This window comes from Nothoprocta perdicaria, unplaced genomic scaffold (genome assembly GCF_003342845.1).
Source record: "Nothoprocta perdicaria isolate Ctin4 unplaced genomic scaffold, notPer1 scaffold_272, whole genome shotgun sequence".
Lineage (NCBI taxonomy): Eukaryota > Metazoa > Chordata > Aves > Tinamiformes > Tinamidae > Nothoprocta > Nothoprocta perdicaria.
In genome coordinates, this window is record NW_020455502.1 from 699,425 (window position 1) to 725,795 (window position 26,371).

Genomic DNA, 26,371 nt, shown 5'->3' on the forward strand with positions numbered 1-26,371 from the left:
AATTATCTTGAAACTGAAATCCAAGACTTAACTAATCTGTGAGGTAGAACTGAATTGCGTGTCTCTGCTGCTCATATTTGGTTTTGCKTTGTCTGCATCATCCTTTTGTTCCTAATTAATTTTACTAATCCCAAGGTTGTTGAGTGCAGAATTTGGGCCAAGAAGGAAGTATCAATAGAAGGAAAATTCAAAGGGGAAATAGTGAATTGTGACCTACAGATATGAAAACAAGAATATTAGCAGTGTCTGTCTCTATTATCTTCCAGTTTCTATTGTATTCTTCCTTACGAATTTTACCATTGCTTAGTTAATCTCTATGACACTTCACTGGTTTCTAGGCTTTATTAGGGGCATTGATTGGACAGTAGCCAAATATATGAATATAAATTGATTTTCTGCAATGTAAACAACAGGATTTTATTGATATAAAGGGCTTCATTATTTGTAGGATTACTCTAAAATCATTTTGGAGCAGCAAGAATTCTCTGTGGACTGTATTAGAATTTCATGCTTAAATGCAGTTGAACACTAATTTTTATATGAATTCTTTTGTCTCCTATTGCTGTAGAAAGGAAGTCTGGAAGTAAATACCAGGGGAGTAGAGATGCAGATTACAGCTTCAGGAAACAAGATGCAAGTGTGAAAGATGACAGAATGATCATGTGGGAGGAAATTACTGTAGCTTCTCTCTTTCCTTGATTCCTATTCATAACTCTGGCTAGTATCAAGGACCTCTGTGATTTTGATGCAGCATTTGCAGTAATAGAGGAAGACAGAGGGGTTAAATTACACATTTTCTGACACTTGGACAGGTTTGGTAGCCTTAGCGCTGCTGAAACATGACAAGAGTGTCAACARCCAGAGAGACCAGCCTGTCTCCAGCCCCATTACCTTTAAAAATCAAAAGAAATATATGACCAAGAAATGCCTTATACTTAAGGGAAAAGCCTAGTTTCAGAACACAGTCAAGGAAAGAGGCATTTCTATGGGGAATCTGTGCGAGGGACTCGCACCTTCTGACTCGCTCCTGATTTTATGTTTCTCAGCACTGTGACTCCCATGGCTCCCATATGCTCGTTTGCATTGCAGGAATGGAAGCCTGAAGTGCAGTCGGAAATTATGGCTCTAGCTGGAGAGAATTTACTGTTGGCCGCGCTTTTCTCATTTAAATCAACAACACTCTTATCAACAGCTTAAGGAGTGATTCTGAAAGTGCTATTTTGCAGAGCTCAGTACTATAAAATACTTAACTCTTCATAGATTGCATCATCAGACCGAGGATGGGTTTGGTTTTTTTTCTGAAAATCAGAGCTAAASCTTCTCTCACACAAACTCTGCACCAGGAGATATTTTGGAGCCCTGCATGTTGATCAGTTCCACCTTATTTAATAGCAGTTGACAAGAAAATGTAAAGAGAAACATGTAAATTATGTAATATACTAAAGATTTTGTCTTTCTCCAAATTTCACTGTATCCTTATTTCTCCTAAATAGTTAGATGGCTTGCTGTCCACTGGCCTTCCTGCGACGTTTTATGATTAATTTTGAAACCTAATAGAGATGAAATCATAATATCTATCAGTTTTGAGTTGAGTTGGTCGTGACAGTGAACTGCATACTGTTCCATGCCTGTTCCATGTTCTAACTGTTCCATGTTCCATATGCCTATTCCACATGCATTATTGAGTAGTTAGTAAACTAAAAATAAAGGAAAATAGTGAATAGAGCAGGCTAAGAGGACCCAAAGATTTGAATATTGTTTGATTATAACTCATATTCCAATAACAGATTTGCAATGTAAAATGTAAAAGGAAATCTTRCAAGATTTCATTTTCCCATGACTTTTTAGAGGCTTCTTGTTCTCTCTRGACATTGGAGGAGGACAAGCACTGAAATAGATATCTGAATGCACAAAAATTCTGTAGAGTTGCACAGCCAGAAGCATCAATAATAACTTAAATGCCCATCTCAGGAGAGAAGGCAGTATGTTTGAACCTACACAGAGGATGAGTTTGGCTTTGGTCATTAAGTTTGAGGTTTTTTCTTCTCTTTTTCTAAAGATGTTTGTTCCTGTTTTAAGCAGCCTCTAGAGACTGATGCTGAACTGATGACTAATATTGAGAAGATTGCTGCCTAGTCCAGGACTGTGCTGCAGATAACTTGTTCTAACTAGCTGTTGGCTTCCCAAGCTGGCAGTTTTGATTAGCTGTCAAAAATATTTCTGCCGAGCCCTCCTCCTCTCTGCTCCCTCCACTCTGCAGCTCTTCTGCCCGTCTTGGTATGTGACTCCTCTTCCACCTCCACGCTTGCTTAGACCRAAGCCCCCATCTCCATCTACGTGGGTGCTTCATCCCTACTGACTCACCACCTCATGGTCCTCCCCCTAACTACAGCACCATCTTCATCCTACTCCAGAATTAGTGCTACTCTTCTGGCAGTTCATCAGTGCCATGGTCCTTTCTCAAACTGAACAACAAAGTGGTCAGGGACTTCTAGAGGGCATTTAGATGTTTTATCTTGCTTATTTACTTGGTGCCTTTCCAGCTAATCTGTCACAGTCACAGCCTGGGCCTGGAGCTGTTATGGAGTCATCTGCAGCTTGTCCAAGATAGAAACTCCATGTTTTGTAAGGCACTTACTTACTTACACTTACTGCTACCGTTAGTCCACATGGAGCCCATAAACACAGTGCTTTGCCAAAGGAAGTTCATAAATGCTTTGAACAAAAATCAACTATTCTCATGCGCTGTCCAAAACCCAAAGAAGTGCTTCTGAAGCATCATTAAAGAGGCTTGTTGGCATGATCCACTTTGCAAAAAGCTGTTTTTCAGTTCTGTACTTTACTGTTTGATAAGAGAAAATCAGAGTTTCAATGTCTTATTCCTCTGCAGGCCTCAAAAGGGAGTGTTTGGGGTATTTTAGATCTTTTCTGCTTGTGGCTGCTGCTGCTGCTGCTGTTAAGCTGACAATTGTATAACTGATTGATTAGATTGAAAATGCAGGCATGGGTTTTATGTTTGTGGCTTGTTTTCACAATCAAACCAATGAAACTACTGATATAACTACTGATATATTATTAGTGAGCATGGAGAGCAGTTTTAAAGGGATAATATAGAGCTGGGCTCTAGAAGTTGTCAACTGAGTTGATGGTTTATATATGGCAGCAGGAGAAAGGTCTCTTCTCCACTAATAGAGACTTTAAGATGTGATTCTGTGGGTKCTGGGACACTTCTTGTGTATCTGGGGCAATACAGACACAGGAGACCTGAGTTCCCCCACCCAGGTTCTTTCGTTCTTTCTTTTTTTTACGCGAAATGTTGAGCCTTTCCTGTATCTTCTCAAAAGCAGTAGTAAATGCAGATTGCATTTTATGCCTCATGTTGGTACTGTAAAGGCTATTTTGATATGACATCTTTGTCATGACCTTCCTTTCTTCTGAGAATGTAGTTACAAGCCTGTCTTTATAAAAAGCTAAGAAAGGCTCTTTTCTGAGCTTGTCTTTTAAAATAAATGCCCCTTACTGAAGCTCGAAAGATAGCATATTTCATTAATGTGAAGATGAATGAGTATAAAATGTATTATTAACACCCCAGAATACTTAAATCAAGGAAAAGATCATTTATTGTAGATATCTTTAGACATTCTGGTAATGTTCCCATCTTCTTAATGATGAATTCATTTCATTAAAAGCATTCTAATGGAATAGGGTAAATTTTCTATGTGGTACAAAACCTTTCTTTGGCAACAGTGCATACTCACCATGAACACATCGGCACTGCCAGCTAATAGTTTCTTTCTCAGTGCACAACAGCTGTAAACAAAAATGACAGAGGAACACAAGTGATATGTACATGGGCAATATTTCTCTTTTTCTTGAGTAAGTTTTGTGACTAGATCTTAAAGCAAGATGTAACTGTGGAGGTGAACGTATTTGGGATGCTGAATAAGCTGTACAGGAAATACTGTTTAAAATCCTAAATGCAAATTTTCATTTTTTCCTGTTTATTGAGGTACAGTGACYGGTTTTGTAACAATTGCAGCATTCATCATTGAAAGTATGGTGAAAGTCACTTATCTAAACATCTGAATTACCCATAGAAACAGCGTATCTGTAAGCTTTCAATAATTTGATTCATTTTTTTAGTATGGTAGAAAAATCTGAGAGGCAGCAAAGTAGAAGGACACTTGCCAGTAAATCTCTTACAGTGAGGCAGTGATTTGGTCATGGAAAGCCTGACCTATCTGTTTTCTCTTCACTCTGCCCGATCTGTATTCAGGTGAAAAGAGAAGGAACAAGCAAAATTAAATTATCTGAAAAGCACCATGTGGTGGGGATGGCAGCAATTTCTTGTCAATGGAATTAAGAATCCACTAAATCCACCAAATTGTTGGCAGACTGGCTGTAATTTGACTGCAAGGAAACCATAAACAGTCACTCTGCTGTCTTTCAAACCTTTTTTTTTGTTTGTTTGTTTAATTCTATAATGAATCTCCCCAAAGTTTGCCAGAAGATGATACGCCACTCTGGATTTTACCTTCATACCAAAACCCGAAGGTCTGGCTTTTGCAGGATTAACTTGGAGCATTCCCCATCTCTTGAATGAATTTTATCATGTTGTCAAATTTATTTTTCAAAAACAATTTAGAACATGTAGAAATTTCTTGGGGGATTAGTGCCCCATGTTGTCCACATGCTAGCACACTATTCCTGAATGCTTAGGAGAGCAGTTGGTGCCGCTGGACCACGGTCCTTCTGCTGTAGCTTCTGGAGGCTACTCCATGCTCTGTGATAAACCACGTCCAAAGTCATTCTCTCTTCTCCTCCTCTCATATGTAGTGGGTTCCAAGAGAGCTTGGATACAAGCAGTATCCAAACTGAAATATTAAAGGCAATCGGCCAATACTTCGTATCTCCGTAAGGCAACATCTTGCTTCTGGTGATTCTCCACAGTGCATTTGTATATTATTCAGATCCAAAAAACTTCATCGTGCTTGGCTAGTGTGAAGGAGGACAACCTTGCTTCCTTTTCAGAAGAAATGACATAGAAGTTTAAGCTGATATTTACTTTTGTTAGACTTTTTCTTGCACACGGAAGAGCAGGGCTCTGAATCCCTGGTCACTTTCCGACCATCATTTCCAGATTTTTAGGCAACACTTGCCTATTCCTGTGTAGAAATTACAACAGAAATCTGTAGTTTCTAACATTCTATATATGTGTTCAATGCCTTGTTTTCAATCTACTTTTTAATCAGCGTGCTTAAGGAGTATAGAAGCACATAAATTAAATTTTACACTTATTTATGACTACAAATGCACATGCAACATGCAATGTTTCCTACCTACTAGTGTAATCATTATAATGAACAATGGAAATTGAAAGCATAATTGAATTCTATGCAATTTCATTTTAACCTACATGTAATTTTTTATGCTTATATTTGCAGCTGTCATCTCATAAATGACACACAATCTGCTAGTATTTTGTACATCTTTACCTACAGTGCACTACAGAATTGAAGTAACTCTTTTTATATATAAAAGGCCAATTTAAATCTAATTATCCCCATACTCTACAGTCTCTAATAATAACACAGCGTTTATACCATTATTGTGGAATACTGCAGCATTGGAATCATAGAAGCCACTAGATGTTAGCTCCGTGAGGGGGTTGGCATGTGCTTTTTCAAACGTTTTTCCTGAAGAAAGCTTTTTCTGAGACAAGATCCTTTTTCAGCCCCTTCACACCTATTTAAAATACCAGGACAATGTTACTGGAGTGTAAAGGTTGAAGGCTCTGTAGCAACGCTCCGAGCATTCGTGCATGTCCCATTACAGGTAGTGACCTCGAACTGCACTAGGAATCTGCTGAGGGTTCTTCCTGTGATTTTTTCCTTGTTTTAAGTACATGGAAGTGTAACACTTCAAATAGGTTCTTTTCATATATTTTCAAAATACATCTCCAAAACTGGAAGCAAATAAATTACAACATTTGCCTTAATTTTTAATTAGCTGAAAGTCATCACTGCAAATTGTGTCTTCCATAACAAAACAAAATAGTCAACTGCCAGGCCTGAAATAATTAAGCAATATATTATAATTAAGCAATTTAATTTTGATTTAATTATGATATATCATACAATTTTTCTTCTGATTTAGCTGACATTCATTGACAAAATGCTGTAATATAAAACAACACTGATGTTTATAGCTGATGGCTCTGCATGTTTTGCTTCATGGTATTTGGCATTCATCACAGCATATGGAAAAAGTCTCCTAATCTGAAATAGCTGGCACATTATTTCATAGTCCACAAATTACGCAGTCCATGTTTTCCCTATTGTTACTGTGGGAGGCGAGTGGGGAAATCTTTGCAGACATTGAACCTGAGCCAGAGTTCATGGGTATTAACTGGAATCTTTCCATCGACTTCAGTCTGCTTTAGATAGTGAACTACCCCCGTGTTGTTACAGGCAAACAGATAAGGCCACGTGCTTATGAAATATTTATGGAGCTGGAGCACGTACGTATTATGTGTCAACATCAACATGATTTTATATGAGGTTTGAGAYTGGGAGGGCGAAGGCAGAAGTGACAGGCAGGCAGGGAAGACAGCTTCGTTCGGTGCTGTGGCAAAAAAAATTGCAATTAAACAACCACCAAATTGCTTCTTCAGAACAAGGCCAGGCCCCTGTTTGGCAAAAATCGTTTTCATAGAGCGAAGGGTGCCACGGAATGGCATCTACTCTGGAAGTCACTTACACATGTGTCCCTTTCTAATGACAAGGGAGGACTGGATGACTTCAGAAGGTTGATTCTGCCCAGGGTCAGGTATGTGCTCKCAGGCTGCCCAGCTGCAGCCTCAGGGGAGGAAGGTTGAAGGACGAAAAGCCAACCTTCATTTTGACTTAGTGATTTGAGCACTCTCAGCCACATCCATGAAAGCGGTCACAGAAGGCCAGAGAGCTCATGATTCATCACGTTGTACACAGGCAGATGCTCTTATGCCCCTTTAATTTTGATGTTTTGCAGTGTTTTTTTCATGTGATGATGTTCAAATTTCTCAGCTTTGACAGGTCGAAGGCCAAGCTTCCTTTGGGACTGAGAGCAATTGTGTACTCAGAACAATAATGAATGTTTGCTGTCTCTCAAACTCTTTCTCTCTTCGTTTTTCTGAAAAAAATAAATAGCATGACTGTTCAGATCAGAGATATTTAGGATGCAGCAGAAAATCAAAACAATGTATTCAAAACCAATGTAAACATTTCAGCCGACCTTCTTGTGATAGGGAAATTGCACGGCGCTTCTCATCTCCACCTCCACCCCGCTGGCCCCAAATTCATTGTTTTTTACTGAAAGTTCAAGGAAAGGTTTTGCAAAGTGCCCATTGAACAACATTAAATCAAAAAGATGCTGGTGTGGGATTCTATTTGTGTCAGTCTTCCTCATTCTTCAATATGGCAGCATTTAGAGATCCTACAGATGTAGATAGCTTCGCAAATACACCAATGAGACCTGTGAATAATTTAACAGAATATTGTGTGTAGCAAATGTCACAGAAAGTAACCAGAAGGAAAATTGCCTTCAATAAGTGAAGATAAAAATGGATGCAAATCAATTTCTGTTTAATGTACAGCTCACTTAAATTGGAAACAATATTTTATTACTTTGACAGGAAAGTTGGAAGTGTTTTTATTATATCCTTATCACTTCATTTATTTTATATAGAAACTTTGGATTTGGATCTGCTCTTCTGTAACTCTCATAGATAAATAAGCCTGTAAATACAATGTGAAATTTGCACATAAAGAGCAGTTGTCAGGCAATTTACTCCTACTTTCAATATTGAAGAGCAAAAGGTAGATCTACATGAGAGTTTTATAGGAATTTTGAGGTTTGAAATTCAGCAGTTTAAAATTCAGCACTATAGGAGAACTGTAAGCAATAAAACTATTGTGGCTGAAATTAACCCTACAAAAGACTTTTCCCTCTGGTCTAATAAATATTGTATGAAGAACGTGAAGCAATATGCTGATGCAGTTATATTTACCCAGGAAGCATGAGCACTGAGTGATAGGCTGCCTAGTTAGTATTTTATTGATATGAGAACCATTTTGATGATCTCAACTTTATTTTTTTTCCTCCAACAGCTAACCCAAGGGTTAAAATGGTGAGTGAAAGTCATCATGAGGCCCTGGCGGCACCGCCAGCTACCACGGTAGCAGCAGCCCCTCCGAGCAATGTTACCGAGCCAGCCAGTCCGGGGGGAGGCGGTGGAAAAGAAGATGCATTTTCTAAGTTAAAAGAGAAGTTCATGAATGAGCTGAATAAAATTCCACGTAAGTAAAATTTGCTTAATTAAAAAGCTTCTGCCGGGGTAGTAGATTTAACTTGGGATTTTCTGCTTTGTTGTTTGTCCAGAGAGCATGCTAAATGCTTTCAAGTCAGAAGTTTTCATTTTTATAAGGTTAACATTTGTAGAAAAGAATGATGTATGACTGGCTATGACAGATAACAAATTAGAATATTAGTTGATTTTTTATCTCTGGAGCAGATCTTGGCAATGTGGCAGATGAAGTTTTTGCAAAATTGATAGCAAGCAGCTTTGCTCTGTCACTCAAAATTCTCACTGGCAAGAAGAGAGGTGTTAGAGTATTAAGAAGCCTGTATGTCATTAGCTTGGTGATCTGCACAGTCCACTGCAGATCATATTCAGGTGAAATTGCTTGATGGGATCAACAAAACTACCAGAAGAGAATGGGAGAGAAAACAAGCCAAGATCTAGAGGGAGAAATGGTCAGCATTTGAAACATTGAATCTTTTAATTCATAGCTCAGTGTGTGATGTGAATGATACAGATAGCACTTGCAGATATCCCTTTATTTTTCAGCTTTGATTTTAACATAACAAAGGTGTAAATGGATTGCACTGTGTGAAACTGTGGTTGGTAGGTCTGGGAAAAGGTCTGAAGATGGAGATGAATTTTAAATTCCCTGTCACATCCTCTTCTAAACAATGATGAACACAAGTGGAAAGTTCAGTTTTGAGAATCTTTCCAAATAAGACTTTGGTTTGTGCAAAAGGTGAACCTTCTATTATGTAACAATAAATACTTGCTCAGGAAAGTGCACTTAGTGGATCATAGAACTGTATTATGAAATATACTTTAACAATTATAAAATGTGGTATGTTACACTGATAGAGCATGTGACAGCTCCCCTTTTTTCACTTGGAGAAAGTTCTTTTCAGCATCATGTTAAACAAAACAGCAATCTGCATCCTCAGAGCAATGTGATGCATCCAAATAACCCAACCAAAACAACTATCCTCATTCTGTTATGCCTCAAGGCAGAATTAATTGAGTAGCTTGATCATTTTCATCACACAAGATTATTTCTTCTATTAGTTTATTCTCCTGCCTATAATAATCCCCCCTGTTTTGGCAGAGAGCCCAGTGTAGTCTCTTAAAGTTTTCACCAGATCAGTGTTTCGGAAGACAAGTCCCAAATGTCTTAAATCTTGGCCCCTCACTGGGTGCCCTGATTGCTTCTTGCAGTTTATGCTTCTCACTTTTCATTTCAGTAACAACAGAGCTTCATCTGCAACCCAACAGTGCTCATTTCCACTCATATCTCTCGTTCCAGCTTTGCAATAGAGGCTACTCCTAACTGTTCAAAATACAGTTGGCAAACTCCACATTTCAAAATAGTTCTTGTTTGCAGTGTGCAGTTATTGTTTGGAAACAAATATTCTGTTGATAATTTGGAGAATCTTATGTCCCAAATATCTTCTGCTTTCCCTTTGGAGAGCGATAAGCTCTCCATGTATGAACCCCAACAGAACAGCCTAAATAAGTTTGTTCTCAAAAAAAAAAAAAAAAAACTGTCCCTCACACTGCTCACAGCAAATTTGGGAGAATCTCTCTTAAAACAAAATCAGAATGTTCCAAGCAGTCCCCTTTATAGGCAATTTCTGATTGCCTATCCTTTCCAGATGAAGTTTCTGGTCTTATGACAGTGGAAAGAGCAGAGTGATGGTGAATAGTCTCCCTTTAGGTGGCACATTTCCTCAGCTCTAAAAATTCCTGTGCCATGTGGAAGACCATGGACTAAGCTTTTGCTGGAGTAGAGTCAAACTGGAGGCTTGACCTTGAGTCTTACACGTGCCAGAGGAATGCCCACAGGGAGCAAGTTCTCCCATCTTTGCAGATGGGGCACAAGCATGTTTTCTGTCACATGGATGCTTTCATTATTAACTTCCAAAAGTGCCCTGTTCATCAACACGTCAGAAAGGCTTTGAAAGTTCAGTAGCTACTGAGAGAGGAATTTTTTTCAGTGCTCTTTTGTCTAAATGCAATACAGTCTTAATTAAAAGGAATATTGCTGTCTTAGTTGCCTGTGCCTAAAATGTCTGCAGATGGAAAATAAGCTATGGAAAATAACCATGATTTAATGGATGCATAGTATAACAGGATATAATGTATCCATACTGGTAAAAAGCTCACCAGTAATCAAATTTGATAGAGTGATTAAAAAAAAAAAAAAGCTTTATACAAAATGGCATTTGTATACAGTCTCCTCATTAAAACTTTCCACAGAAGACCCATGATAGCAAGTTATACTTGGGCTAAAAGTTTTTCAGTACTGAAATCTAGGAGGCAAAAATAGAGGTACATCATACTATGTCCATGCTATGTCCAGCTGAATAGATGCTGCTCCTTCAGTGTGGTTTAGAATAGGATAGCCATCTTTTTAAAATGATATATTTTGTAGAACGTGTAAAGATCACAAGTTAAATAGGCTAGACAACTAACTAAATATGTCAGGATCCCTATTAACATTTCTCTTTGCAAAAATCCAAAATAGGGTCTGTACAGTTAAAATAGCACTTATGTTTCCTCCTGTAGAGTATGCAGCACAGAAACCTTGCTTTTATCAGAAACAGATGACTTTTGAAAAAGGTGAAGTTTCAAGAAAAGTAGAAATGCCATTTGTAGTAGTATACATTTCTAACAGTAATGATGACATATGTAAATCCTGTTAAAATTTGGATACATTCAAGCAGAAGTTGCTGCATTTCATTGTTTTGCTTCTCTCTAAAGAAGGTGAGCTGCATTTTGGGTCAGAAGAGTGTAGACTTTGGAAAACACATAGATCATTGAGAACAGATCATTTGGTTCCTTCCTACTCTAGGAACCAAAGGAACTGGGGTTGTTTTGTTGCAATGAGCCACACAATTAAAGAGCAAGATTCCTATAAGGCTGCTGAAGCAAAACTGAAGATTTTTTTCTCAGATCCGTAAATCCCTGATTTTGGTTGTGAGAGGCTGATCTGCATGATCGCAGTACAGTTGTTTTTCAATAACTGCACTGTGTCTAAGTCACTGTGTCTTAATTGGTTCTTCTCTACTGTCTATCCCAATTTATCTCTAATCTGCAGAATTTTTAAATTGTTTGCCAAAGGGAGAAAAAAAGACCCCCACCTCAGCATTTGCATTTTTCATTTTAAATGTGTTCTGTCACCTTACTTCCAACATGTTAAGAAGCGAGTAAAATGGAACTTAAAGATTTGAAATTGAAATTTAATTTAAAGTCTTTTAAAGACTTTTTTAGTCTTTCCTTCCTGTCACTGCTTTTTCTGTCTGGATCCTTGTCTACAGGCTAGCATTATTCTCTTTTTTTTTTCAGAATCTGCCATATATTCACAATAAGCTTCTGCATGAGTATGGGAATTCAAGACAGCCACAGATTTTGGGCTGCAGCAACAGCTTTTGGGTTGAGGCTTTAAATGCGAGAGTAACGATAATAACTGTACAGAGATTAAACTTAACATTAATCAACATTAATTTACTTAATAAGTGTTTTGTAAAATCAAAGTGATCTTGATATATTTCCTAAAAATACATTTCTATACAAACAGCTGACCTTGTTCCACCTACACCGTAAACAGAGTGCTCTGCCAGTACAATCSCTGCACAGCTCTGACAGATTAATAATACTCTGCTAGTGCTTGCAGTGCACTTTTGAATAGCTGTAATATCTGAATGCTTTCAATCCAGGATACTAGTGCTAGCTCATTAATAGGAAGTTATTGCATATTTATAATGCTTTTTGCTGTCCCAATTGGATAAGAAGGTCTGATTTTTCACCAGCCTTATTCTGAAATGTTTGGCTGGCCTGCRGCTCCACTTGGCCTCCGTAGCTGCTGCTCAAAACCCCTAGGTTTGATTTTCATCCTGCACGGCAGACAGACAGTCCTCAAAGCAGATGCTTAAACATGGGTCGTGACTCAGGCTAAAAATCTATGTTCTGTTTAGACTTGCTTCACGTCCAATTTTCAGCTGTGCAGACAAAGGCTTATTAACCTCTCCTGGGCTTAGTGAGTAACTCTCAAAACAAAATGGGGCTGGAGGGTAGAGAGGAAATAGAAATATATAAATAATCATAGGAGAGCAAAAGCAAACAGTAAGAATCATGTCTGGGTTAATTCTGAGTAACAGCTCAGTAAATCAAAGTGCAGGCTCGTATCTTTCAGGCTGTATATCTATATTTGGGTAAATTAGCAAATAAAGTAATCCTTGATTTATATGCTCAGCCATTTAGGTTAAAGCTTCAGGTCTTGCTTAGCCTGCAGCTATCAGTATGGACACAATTCATCATTTATTTCCTCCTGCTGATCTTCCCTCTTCCACCCTTCTGCCTTTCTTTCTTGACCAGTTGAGGTTGTATTAAGAGTTCTTATTACACTCTTTTGTTAGCAATAAAATTAATGCATTAATTTTCATTTTTTATTTGGCATCAACATTCAGGGTTTGGGTAATATTGTTTCATGTCTGTGATTGGAAAATTGAAGATTTTGTGCACAGGATCTTTCTGAAATCTAGTTCCTATGGAACTGGCCATTTGATGATGTGCAGAAAGTGAATTAAGACTCTACATTGTACTGTTTTTCCTTTGGTTTCTACAATACTGGCACTGGCACAGGAAAAGGAAGACAGGTTCTTCTCTAAGTTCACAGGAGTAAAATACTGCTGAGGGAATCCTTCCATTAACTTGATTAATAGAGAAATACAGAAAATCAGAGTAAAATTCTCAGCAATAGCTGTTATTTATATAAGCACAGCACATACTGTGATACTTGCTGCTCATGTCAGTCAAATACATGCAGCTTTTGCACTGGGAAAGAAACACAGGTAATTAGAAGCAAGGATTTGTTTTGCAACACAGAATAGATACAAGAAAGATATTACAGTACAATGCAGTACAATACARTGCAGTACAGTATAGGGAAAAAAAAGTCAGTATTTCTAACTACAGCACTATAAGTGCGAAACACAGATTACTTTGATTTCTTTTTCCYGTAAGAACTTCAGCATGTTTTTTGTATTTAAGGAAAGGGTTCCAGACCACATGCTGGTAGGTAAAGCTTGAGAGTATCGTCCACATAAATCTATATAATACAGAAATCACTAGGCAAAGAAAAGCAGTTCAACTCTGTCTTACTCTATATTTTTGTAATATAAAAATATATTAATTATTTTTAGATGCCTAACATAGTTTGAACACTTGAAGTTAGGAGTTCTGACTTTTAAACTCAAATCGTCCTAAATAGATACTGAGGGATGGAAAAGTGAAAATGAAAAACTCATGGAGCAGAACATAGGTGAGAATCGTTATTTATCTGGAGGGAATCATGCACCATCTCAGATTCTGCTGCATCTTGCTCTGTGTGGAGCAGGCAGAGGCAAGCCCACATGCTCACCAGCACCATACACGTCTCCTGTGATCCGAGGAAGTTCATCCCACACATCAGGCTGAGCCAGGACCCTGTTCCTCGGCTGGCCGCTGCCTTGGCTGTCAACGAGAGGGTAGAGGAGACAACAGGCGCCTCCTACGCTTTGAAAGGTACAGCCGGGCACGCTGTAACCTCAGGTGCTTTTCTGCAGCACCTTGTGAACACTTTGTCCTGTGGGGAAGAAATACAGTCTGTGAAGCAGAGCCACGCTGGGAGCATAACCTCGGCGTCAAGCAGAATTAGCTGCTATTGATCGCGCCGGCCTGGAACATCATTTTCCAAAGCAGCCGTTGTGCCGGAGCTCTGTAACCTGAAACAGGGGCAAGGGGAAGCGAGTCCTCCTGTAAAATATGTGGTGCCAAGAACATTTTAGCAAATGGTGAAAAAATAAAAACTCTCTCCAGATCAAATTTTACTGCCCTGGGGGTGAAATTCATCTATCCTGGAAATGGGGGTGAGCACCTACCTTGTGTTTGGTGACAAGATTTTAACAAGGAGTCCCTGAGAACCCTCGCCACGTCCCCTCTGGTCCATCATTGTGATTATTATTTTATATGTTACAGTGTGTGTGTGTGTGTGCAGGTATTTTATTGCACTATAGATATGTCAGGTTGTGCCAGTGCCTTATAAATTGAGTAGAGATTTCAATTTACAAGCAGAAAACTGAACGTATTTGCCAGCTTATATGCAGCTTATATGGGAAGGTCTCTTAAAATTTCATTACTTTGTGAAAGCAGAAGCATCCATTAAAATTATGCTTACATACATAAAATTGCTGCAGTCTTTGCTAGTCTTTTTCAAACTTAAGTGGGTGAAATGTTTACCAAAATTACCCATTACCTGTTATAATTCAGTTCATAATCTTGCGCTGAAAATGCTCTATAAAGAGAGTTTAAGCAACAGTTGTTCTCAACTTAAAATTGACAACACATTCAAAGACTGCTTCTTAGAAACATACTGAGTAAAAGAAAAAAAAAAGCACTTGGGACTCTGTTTAATAGGTTTGCTTGAAAAACATGATCTGTAATGTGCAATAAAATATAGGAATTAGTGGCAAGATTGATATTACTTCCATACCTCAGCTACTTGTGCCTAGGCATTATGGCAAGCTATAAGATGTTACCGTGCATTTTTATGTGAACTGAGAGTAGATAATGAAGCCTCTGTGTTATAAGTGGACATGGATTAAAAATAGAATATCATTCTTTGCTGATATTGTTACGAATACTGCTTAGAACTGAGTGAGTTTGATACTGAAAATTATCCAAAATGATGCAAGACTTCTCTAAGGGATTATAAATATATAATCTCTCACTTATTTTCCTTGATGTGTATTTTCTAAGGTATTTAGTTCTTAATTTTTTCATGAGACAAAAATACCTTCTTTGGTATCTGTTGTGTTTTAGACTTCTGGCAGTCTCCAGGGTGGACAGAATATTAAGCCCCAGACTACTGCAGACGCTTTGGGGAACTCTGTGGGTGCASAGCGCCCTTTCCTGCGTTTTTTTCCATCTCTGTAGGCTTAGCTAATGTTTCAGGCAAGCTCTTGAACTGCCTAAATCAGGAAGTCCCTGCTGCTTTCAGAGCACCCAGCCAGTTTGCGCGCGCTCCAGAGGTGGCCTCAAATCTTCAGAAAGATCTTGCCATGGGTAGACTTTGCTCCGGCTCTGCCGGAGCTGGCACTGCGGAACTTGAACGGCTGCCGGAGGAAGGCCGAGCTCCAGCTGGCAGCTGAGCGAGCCATCTGCTTGCTCCTGCGCGGGTTCCTGAGTCTGAAGCTAATCTTAATTATCAACTTCAGCAAGAGCTCCCTAATTTGCTTGCAGCCCTCATATCATCTGGGGGCATGTTTCAGGACTGTAGCTGGCACTGTTTTCCTATCGCTGTGAGAGCCACCAGAGTGGAAGATGAGGTTTGGCCTTTCAAGTGAGAAAGGCATCTCAGCCTGCGTCTCCGTGGAAGCTCCAGAGATGCCCAGGGTTTTACACCCTTAACTTTAAGGAGTCAAGCTCTGGAAGTCAATTCAGTCTGAACTGAATGCTTTAATTCTCTTCAGAAAGATCCAGAAGCAGAAGGCCCARTTTATCCCAAAGGGAAAACTGAAGGGAGATATGCCTGAAGTCACATTGATCTCACAGACTTTTATATCTAAGGAGAACTCTAGATTAGGCCTTCGCGACAGACAACTTCACAGCCTGAAACTGCTCTCCCTGTCTTGGAGACCTGATTTATCTCACTTTGAGAGCAATTGGTTCACTCACTTCCATCAAAGTTCAATCTGATGAAAAATGAGATAACTTAGTGGACCAGAGACCTGCTCAAGGACAGCATATGTATTTTGCAGTGAAATGGCATTGGACCAAAGCAAATAGCAGTGGATGTTGAGGGCTCCTTAACTATTAAACACTTGGCCTACTAGGCTACAGAATTTGGCCCCTGTATGTATCCTGTATCCTGCATTTCTTTTCTAGATGTTTCTACAGCAGAGATAGATCCAAATTATTTTTTCAGCTTGATCTTTGGATCTCCTTCAGCTTCAGGAAGACCAAGAACCCTGTTGTTAGACAGGCTACAGCCTGAATTACATTCCCCAGCCTGTACTGGCAGCTCCTATGTTGCCTAAAATGACCCCTTTGACACGTTCTGGACAGGGAAAAGAGAAGGACTATCCTAAAGCTCGTGAGCTGCTGATAGAATTGAATAGAATTGAAAGTCATTTTCACACAAGTTTTCTCGTCCTAGGTCCATTTCCCAAAGGGCAGCACGCTAGAAGGGAGGAAACCTCCAGGAAGGACAAGAATTTTTTCCTTATTTTTTCTTTAAGCTGGAACCAGCATATAGAGAGGCTGTGTATTTAATAACACTATTTTCCTAGCTGGAACTCTCATAAGAGAAGCAGCACACACAGTATGCTTGCTAGTCCAACATTCAGGCTCATTTCTTCTTTAGATTTAAAACCTCCCTCCTCTTCCCAAACCAACTATTTTACAGTGGTTTCCAAGACCTCAGCAGGCAATTTGCAGCAAACACCAGCCCTGAGCTGCAATGTAGCATTTCAGGTCTCAGCCCAGCAGACAGTTACGTGTCTGTAATATTCCATGGATGCAGACTGACTTGCAGCAAGGGCAATGGAAGGATGGCAGAGGAAGATAAGGCAAGCTTACTATTCATAAATTTCAGTCTAGCATAACATTTTAGATTACAACTCTGTGATGGTAATCACCTCATATGAAACTGTTCCAGAATACCAAATTGTAAACTCTCTTTCTTCATAAAATATTTATTGATGGGTTTTAAGTCCTAGGACTGGTAGGTGTCCCAGCTGAGAGAAAACAGCATGAGGGGATAGGAGTGAGGGCACAGTGGACAAATGAGAAAGCTTAATGTTATCTGAACTCAGGGCATAACATTGAGGATGATAAAATAGCATGAAGAAATGTCAAAATTGACTTGACTGGCAGCTATTCTGAGACAGTCATGCATTTATCTAACTGTGATTGTGGGGTACAAAAATACTTATGCACACTGCTTTTTTGATATAAATATRGGTATGTAGGAAGATACAGAATAGAAGAAGGAACCCTCTTAAAATAAATCATTTTTCTATACACCTAATGTGTTAACTGAAGTGTTTAATCTATGCAACATCTTTGATTTGAAACGGCTCATTTTTATTTGGTGGCTATTGACACTTGGACAGTTTTATTCTGCACTGTGTGTGGATCTGTCCAACATTGCTATGACTTCTCATTGCCACCTGGAGTAAGACTTAATAAGAAAACTACATAAAACTTTATACTGATAATGACAAGAGGCATTTTTATTCTGCACAACTGAATATTTATCACAATAATTAGTAGTAAAGAACAGAACAAGAAAATTTTGTATATATACATAAAAATTAATCTTAGTTCTGCTTATTAAAACTTTGCAAGCATATACATGATGGAATTTTAGAAACATATATTACACACAGGTAAGGTGGTAGTAAACAATTCTTTTTTCATACATTTGTASCAAGGCATTTTTTTCTCCCAGTTCATTTTAGAAGACTGCTTATTAAGAACTGTACATTTCATTGCTACATGACTGTGACCTATTATCACAACATTTTCATGATTAAAGTCAGAAGAGACAGCACTGGGACAGTTGTTAAGCTTAAATGATCAGTGTAGTGCTACTTTGAGATGATTTGGGGAAGGGGAGGACTTGAAAATTTCCGATGGAAGCTGTTGGAAGAATGTCATTACTTCACTTGGGATTTGGGCCAACCTTGCAAACATCCCATTTCCACACAAGTGATCGAGATTCTTTCCATTTAGTTTAATGAGAGTTGAATGGGACCATAAGGCATGACAATCCTTTTGGGAAAATCCCAGGGGATCTTCCATCAACTCAAAAGCTCGGGGCATCCATTTTGTGCCTCCAGAGCACAGAAAGGCTTGTGTTTGTTAGTGCACATGCAGCACGGTTCCTCAGCACTGCGGCTCCGAAGGGAGCGTGCCACCGTGGTGCCGCGTTCTGCGCTCTGCAGGAGACGGGCAGATGTTGATGTTCAGCTTTCTCCTTTTCCGCTCACTGTAGGTCACCCACGAACTTTAGGGAATTATTTAGCTGTGTGGTAGGTATATTGGACAGTCTGTGGCAATAAGCAGGGAGTCAATGTGGTGCCTGACTATTTCTTCCCTCCTTGCAGTTTCAGTGCTCAGAAGCATCTGTAAGTCAGTTTTCAACTTTCACAGGCTTGAGGACGTTTTTCAGTGCTTGAACACCAGGCACAGGGGTTACCCCCAGTGCCAATGTCAGTTCTCTGTTGGGACAGACTTCTTCAATCTTCCCSCTAGTACCAGGAGGTATTATGAAGTACTAGGACCATATTTTTTATAACAGTCATGCATACTAAGATAAATCATTTTAAATAGACTATTATGTTTTAAAATGCCATTCTGCTCAAAGTTGGTTTTGTTTTATTTGTTTTAAGATGTAAAGACAAGGTAACATACACTTACCTCAACAGAGGATGTGAATAAGTCTGTGCTTCCAGTTGTTGGGGAGGGTACTTGGGACCCAGTTCCTGAGCTTAATGAGGCTGTACCCAAATTGTTAGGCTGCTGAATTACAGCAGTTTGTTACTCACTCAGCATTGTCAAAATGATGGTTGGGAGCCATTAGGAGGCTGAAGTGGCAATGAGGATGCTTGCTGTAGCAAAGCAATGCTGATGGTGTCTGTTTTTGCAAAATATTTTATGGCACAATGAAAATAGGAGGGGGTTCAAACCATTATTTTGTTCCTACTGACATTTGGGAGTGGAGAATTAAAAGCTGCAAAAATCTCTATGTCCCTATCTTGATGCTAGGTAACCTTTMATTAAATGGGCTTTTCTAAGGGAAAAAAAATCAGTAATTATGATGGCAATTAGTCATTGTTATCTGTAATAATAAGACATGACCGAAAAGCCTTTCTATGGAGTATGCCTGTGCAAAAATCTTGTCGAGTAATAACACAGAAGAATTTTCTGAACTGTTTCAAACTCTGCAGACTCTCACTGAGAAATACTGCTACTTTCCTTCCCCTTTGTCCTCCAAAAGGATTCAGCTCGTGCATTTGTTTCCATCAGGCAGATGTCCACTAATGACAGTATATGTCTTCACAACCTSTGCATCAGTGGGGCCGATGTTCTGAGGACTGCTGTTGTGAGCAGGCTCATGAGATGTACGGCGCGTAAGCGTTCGAGGTCACATCTATCATCTGAGCGATCCTCATTTGTGACTTGCAGCTCCAGTTCTTCTCCCAAACTTTCATCTACTCCCCCTTCTCCCCGGCTCACTTATCACACAGCATGTGTGACTCCTGTCGTTTCTGCTTCCTGCCTCTCCAGAAAAAGCAGAGTTTTGCCATGCTAAGGCTTTYGCAGAGAATACAGCTGCCTCCTCGCTAATCTACTGGAGAAAAGAGAAAAGTTAAGGTCTACGAAACTTTTTTGACATATGGCTGAATGAGGCATAAAACTCCCTGTGGGTGCTAGTCTGTACTTCATTCTCTATACTGTGTCTGGCATAAGATACTTCTAATGAAAAAGAAAAAAAACTAAACCGGTTTCTCCCTTCTGTCTATTGTGTCTTAAGTACTTATCCTTCCATTTCACACAAAGCAYGCTAAGGAGTGAAAATCATTCAGGTAACCTTCTAGCAAAACATACCCCTGAATACTGATGTTTATTTCTTAGTAGCTCTAGGTCTAACGTACGGTAAAATATACCGATTTTTTTTCCTGTCACAATGGAGAGAAGGGCTAGCTTTTTTTGCTGCAAAATAACAGTGCTGCTGTCAATGACTGCCCCTTGCCACATGAATATGATGGACATCCCTCCATTGACCCATGAACTAGAAACCTCATATCTCCACTCAAGTGTTCTCTATATGCTAAGATACTAAGTTGGATGAGGTGAATTTTTGGAAGCAGAGACAGAAGGGAAGAGTATRTGGTGTGTGCCCCTGTGGTGTTAGTGGCTGTCAGCAAAGCCCTGTGTGGTCTCAGGTAGGGATCAGGAACTGAGACCAGCTAGAATAAATTTAATCATGGCCAAGATTACAGAGAGGCTAAAGTCATCCAAAGTCAGTTACTGTGCTGCCCTCCAGAAAGAAATTGTCTTTCTGGTATGAACTGACTTACTTCAAGGCATGTGAGCCCAATTAAATAGTTACTGTCCACTTCCAAGGTGTGTGTTGGTGCAAAATTCATTTCAAGAAGGGATAAAGGTCTTTCAAACAAAAGACAGTTTACATGTTGACCCCAGTGTTGCCTTAATTAAAATATTTTGACTGATTAAATAGAGAGTTGTTTAATAGGGTTTGGATTGTTGTTTTTTTGTTTGTTTGTTTTTTATTTCAATTATCCAAAGGTTTAATCTGTGAAAGTCACTATAGAGATACTGKATCTCGTAAGACATCTGCAGTGAGCTAAATGCCTCCCTGCTSCAGAGGGACTCACTCTTCCATCATGTGTCGCCTCTGCCGTGATGGGCCTGAATAAGTGCAACTGGGCTCACTCCCATTAGTAGAGTCTGCTGGCATGACACTGCCAACATATGTTATTTATGGTTTGGGATGGGCTGAGTACTAGTCACAGCACAGAAATAACATTATTGCACATTGCATAATGGAGACAAAAACTCTATCCTTCCTAAAGGACAGTTTTGCAATTTCACCATAATTGATAGACCCATTTTTTTCCCACGCCAACTTCTCTTCTCATGTGCTCAAACGTTCACTGGTAGAGTCATAACTTTGGCTCGGAAGCACCACTGAAAGCTGTTATTGATGTGGTCCTCCTTTCCCTCAGCTCAAGGGCAGCCTCCTCACTGCCTAGGAGATTCATGAGTTTGTGATAAGGCTGATCAGAAACACTCCAGCTGTCTTCCCAAAATGAGCTGAACTTCTCTACTAGTTGCTGGAAACCTCATTGGAGTTTTATCCAATTAGTCTTACTTTCACCTCAGTGCAGAACAACATACTAGGATTAGTGACCAGAAAGCAAGGCAAATACTTTTCTTCTGAAAGAATTTGGGCAAGTTAATAATGATTTCTCTGATTTCTTTGATTCTGGAAAGTATTACAAAGGCAGCATAGTTTTGAGATTCACAATTAGTTGAGTAGTGGGCTTACCAAGTTACTAGTGCTTAAAACTCTAAATAAAAAGTTAGAGACTTCGATTTCCTGTATTCTTTTCAAAAATGATTTGTAACTCCTTACAATAATATCTTGGGGGCTGTTTTATGATAAATAATCTACCATTTGGTATTTAGGATATTCCTAACCTTGAAACTCTAGACTGATTTCATGACACCTCATGTTGAATGACATTAAGACATTTGCATAGTATACATATATATAAAATATATATTTATATATAATGTATTACATTATTTATTTTTATATATAAAAAAGACATTATAAACACTGTTTGTCCCACAGGCGCTATAGATTTAGCTAACATAGGAACAAAGAATAAAGTTATGCAAGCATAATCATAAAGATAAGTAAATAAGTGGTACACTAATACTAGATAATAGATTGCTAACAATAAAAAGAGCGAAATAAATACAATGTTTTGTATTTATTTGCACTTGTTTTTACCACGCTTTTAAAAGTACAAACTGCCCTGAGATCAAAATAGGCTGTAAAAATAGCAACATATTTCACAGTATCTTTTTCACTCATGCACTTATAAATGTATGAGACCTAGATAAAATAAAACATTTAAAAAATCTGTATCTGAATAATCTGAATCTGGTGCAATATTAAATGTTTTCAAACTTGTCTTTATGTTACATACCTAGTGGGAGGAAAAAAAAAACATTTTTTGGAGTCTCTGTTACTCCTTGGCATTTTACTGTACTTCACAGTGCTATTAGCCACCAATGCACATATTCACAGAGGGGGATATTCATTCTGGTGCATAGGACTCTCTGACAGCTCATGCAGTACATAAGCCTCACCTCAATGTACATTGTGAATTATGAAATGTGCCTTTTGGAAGTTTCACATTTCAGACCAAGATATACAAAAAATGGCATGGAAATTACTACTTGCTTAGCAATTTCACACTGACATTTTATTTTAAAATTACTTATGACTTACCAAGAGCCCCTTTTCTACAAATCACCACACTTACCTTTATGGGTTAAAGGAATGTTGTCAAAAGTAACCAATGATTTTTTTCTATATACATCTCAAGACCTAATCCTGAAAACACACTATTTCTGAAATTAATAGATCTAATTACAGTAGAAAGGACTCAAATCAGAGCTATACTTCTCCAGAAACTTCAGACAGCCAACAAAATGTCTTTTGATAATTTTCATCATTTACAAATTCTGTGTGACCGTAGAGCCCTTTATGTACATGTGTGAAGCAGCAGACCCTGTTTTCAAGATGGGATTCATCTGTGTTGGGATCAGGAATAGATCCTGGAATAGGAACAGTCTATAGGAGATGCACCTTAGCCTCTGGCCAAGTAGTTAAGGGTAGCAACAACAACAAACAAAAGAAGAATGCAGAGCTCTGCCCTTGAGGTTGTTTCAATTCTTCATCCAATGACTATTTTATTTAAAACAGCACAAAACCAGTTTGCTGTCCTTCTAGGAAAGTCTCATATCCACAATATAATTTTGTATCTCCTTGCATGTTCTCTTTCCACAAATGTAACTTTAACATGAAGTGTAGCCTGATGTGGAGAACTTGCCAGCAATATAGAGTTGTAGCTGTCCTACAAAGAAAGGCCATATTGGAATTAAATATTTTAGCAATCTGGTGAGCATTGAGAAAGGATGAGAGGAAGAGAACAACCAGATCTTGACAGGTGATTTTTCCTGCATGGATTCGGTGCTATCAAGAGCCCATGTAAATATACACAGTATATTAATATCAAGKGGCTTCCTACAAGCTTATTTATTCTAGCCTGGAACAACATGCAAGCAGTTTGGACAAGCTTTCTTTTTTCTCTAAAAASAAATGGATGGGCATGGATGGATGGGCAGAATGTCTATAATACCTTGTGGAAGTATATTGTGAAGAAGTACTCCAGGTCTGTTGTCCTTTGACTCCCTTTTTCATTTGCTAAGAACTGCTACTTTAAGGATTTTTAAAACAAATTTCTAATATAGAGGATTTTTTTTCTCTTATTTTCTTTTTGAGGAAGAGAAAACGCCATGAAACCTCTATAATGTATTCTTTTCTGCTGGTCTCAAGTAGAGACCAGCATACATTCTTCTGCTCTCATTTCYAGCATGTATAGAATAATGTATAAGAACGTCTACTGGGCACAGAGTCATGGAGTTTAAAGCACAAACATATATTTCATTTCATACTTCTTGGCCATTTCATATTTTAATGCTAAACTCAGTTATGGCAGTGTTCAAATTGGAAGCAATAARTTTTCATATTCAATACGGTATCTACGCAATATTTATTTGCCAGGAAAAATGAAATTGTAAGAAAATTTTAAAAGAATTTTCTTAACAGAGACAAGGTTTTGATCATACATGACTTTGCTGGGGACAGTTTGTGTCAGTGAAGCAGCACCTCTGCATTAGTGTTCCTTTGTAGGTGAATTCTGCCCCAATTAGTAAGGCTGCAGGAAAACTTATGACTTGAGGCTTTTCTCCTTTTTTTTTTTTTCCTATAGTATCATTTTGTCTAATGAAAGGACATTTTCTTGCCCAGTCAACTTGGCCTCAGTTGTTGTTGTTGTGATAGTCTAAAGATACCTTATTACTGCTCCTGTGAATGTGCAATTTGAAAGCATCTACATAGAATTTATTTGATGATTACTCACCTGCTATTAAAGTGGTTCCAAATAAAGTTAAATGGCAGCCTGACTGGCTTCTTGGATGCTCATTCTCACCATAAAAGAAATTCTGTGTGCTTTGTGCAGTGCTCAAGCTGCTTTGCAGAGGCACCATATTTAATTAGATTAGTTTTAATTAGACTACAGATGCAAAGTTGCATCTGTGTTTCCCGATTAGTCTGTTTCTAGGCACTTTCAGCCAATAATGAACCACCATCTCATTTGCATTCATTTAAGTGCTTTAACCTTTCACTTGCTGGAATAATCACTRGGGAAGAATGCACATAATTTACGGATTAATATGTCAGTATTGCCGTGTGGCACCGTGTACAAAAATATACAGAAAGAGAACTTGCCTAAGAGAAAATGAGGCAATGAAAGAAAGAAGGAAATTGCACCAAAGAATTAACTCATTCTTAAATAAGTTTTTCTGAGGATTCCTTTTAAACTTATTTAAATTCCTTTAGAGCCCTTATTTTCAAAGCTGCAAGCTTTGGAGCTTTGGACTTTATTGATTGCTCTTTTAMCCCTAATGTTTGTTTTCTTTATGATCTTTTCATTTATACTTCTTCATGCATCACAGAGTCCATTTTCTTTTGCTGCCTCCCCCTTTCTGCTATAGCTAGCTTAACTCACTTACGAGGAGACTCAGAATTAATTGTCATTACTGGTGATGCTTTGGGTTTGCAGGAATTCTCAATTAACTATTGCAAAGTTGTTGCTATCAGGAGAGAGCACAGCTGCTTCTGCAGCTAATGGCAGAGTATGAGAAASTGGGAACTTGGGTCAGAATCCTAGTTGTACTGAAATCTTCAGGAGCTTTGCCGTTGATTTCAGCAGAGTGAGGCTTTTACTCYGACTTGTAATTCCAGGAGTTATTATTTCTCCACTGTTTAAGTATGGCATTCCTTTTTCATTTATATTTATGCGTTTTGACTAAACTTCAGTTTAATTGCTTGAAGTTTGATTGTATTTGTACAGGGGCAGAAGGAAGAACTTCGCTGTATGCTTTTAATTTTAAGATGTGATTTTTTTCAGCCCCTGATCAGTAGCAATGTAATGAATCCAATGAGGAGAATGAGTTTTAATTAAACAAATTTAAGAAGTAGGATGAACTTTTAAGCAGGCAGGGAATAAAGAGGGTTGTTGAATAGCAATAGGAAAATGTGTCTGTGTACAGCAGCTGCGAAGAGTGGCTTTAAATTTCAGAGAAAAATACAACTACTACAGTGGAAATGTGCTGATTTCAAGAGGAAAGTGTGCTCTGGGCACAGGGTTAGGTTCCTCATTCTCAAGACTTAGTGAGTACTGGTCATCTTGTCATGGCTGTCTGGCTTGCAAACTATGCTCTGATTATGACAACTAGCAATTTGGGATTCAGAARGACCTTCAAAGGTAAAGACAGTATCTTAATACCATGGAGCAATTTAACTTGATGCTCAAATACCATGAGCATGGTATACTCATGAGCATGAGCATTCCATGGAGGTCTTCCAAACCCTCTTGGATGCCACCCTGTGCCACATGCTCCGGGTGTCCCTGTTGGAGCAGGAAAGTTGGACTAGATGATCTCTAGAGGTCCCTTCCAACCTTAACCATTCTGTGATTCTCTAAGTTATGTAACCTATAGGACTGTAGATCCAGATCTATTATAGAACTTTCAGGCAGACTCTCATTACCATTTACTGAAATAAAGTCAATTCAGGGTACCTAATAACTGGTTTTCATAGTCTGCATGGATTCTGGATTCACTTCTCTTCCCACTGAATAGAATAATCTGGCCACATTTCACAGGCTGAGTTTTCAGTATGCCCTAACAGAGATGCTTTACATRGTGGAAAAAGTTTGGCCTGACCATATCTGTAGGATCTGTGCTAAGCACACTCACTGTCAGTAAGATTGGACAGAAGAAGACAGGAAGAAAATAGCCCTTCTGTGAATTCAACTTGTACATGAGATCCTGTAAAGGATATAAGTGCCTACAGATACCTGTTTTCAGCTGAACAGCATAAGGTAAAATTGATGCCTACTGCATAGATAATCAAAGGTGGGCTTTGGTGCTGAAAGATGGGATTTCATTTCTTTCTGTCATACACAGGAAAAATGACAGAATAATTTGACAAAAACTTGCATCCTGCATTGTTTTACATGACTGGACTTCAAACTTGGCATAGGAGAGAGTCAACAGGGTCTCATAAGAGTAAAAAATAAACTCACAGACCAGCTGCCCAGG

At 38.7% G+C, this 26,371-nt stretch overlaps 1 protein-coding gene across 2 annotated transcripts in view; it reads left to right on the forward strand.

The window, feature by feature from the left end:
* The window catches only part of SYT1 (synaptotagmin 1), a 334,456-nt gene that overhangs the window by 199,431 nt on the left and 108,654 nt on the right, over window positions 1–26,371 (forward strand). For both annotated transcript variants that reach the window (XM_026040975.1, XM_026040974.1), the window contains exon 3: window positions 8,148–8,336. In XM_026040975.1, coding sequence (XP_025896760.1) covers window positions 8,165–8,336 — 172 coding nt within the window. In that variant the 5' untranslated portion in view covers window positions 8,148–8,164. The remainder of the gene's footprint in view (window positions 1–8,147; window positions 8,337–26,371) is intronic.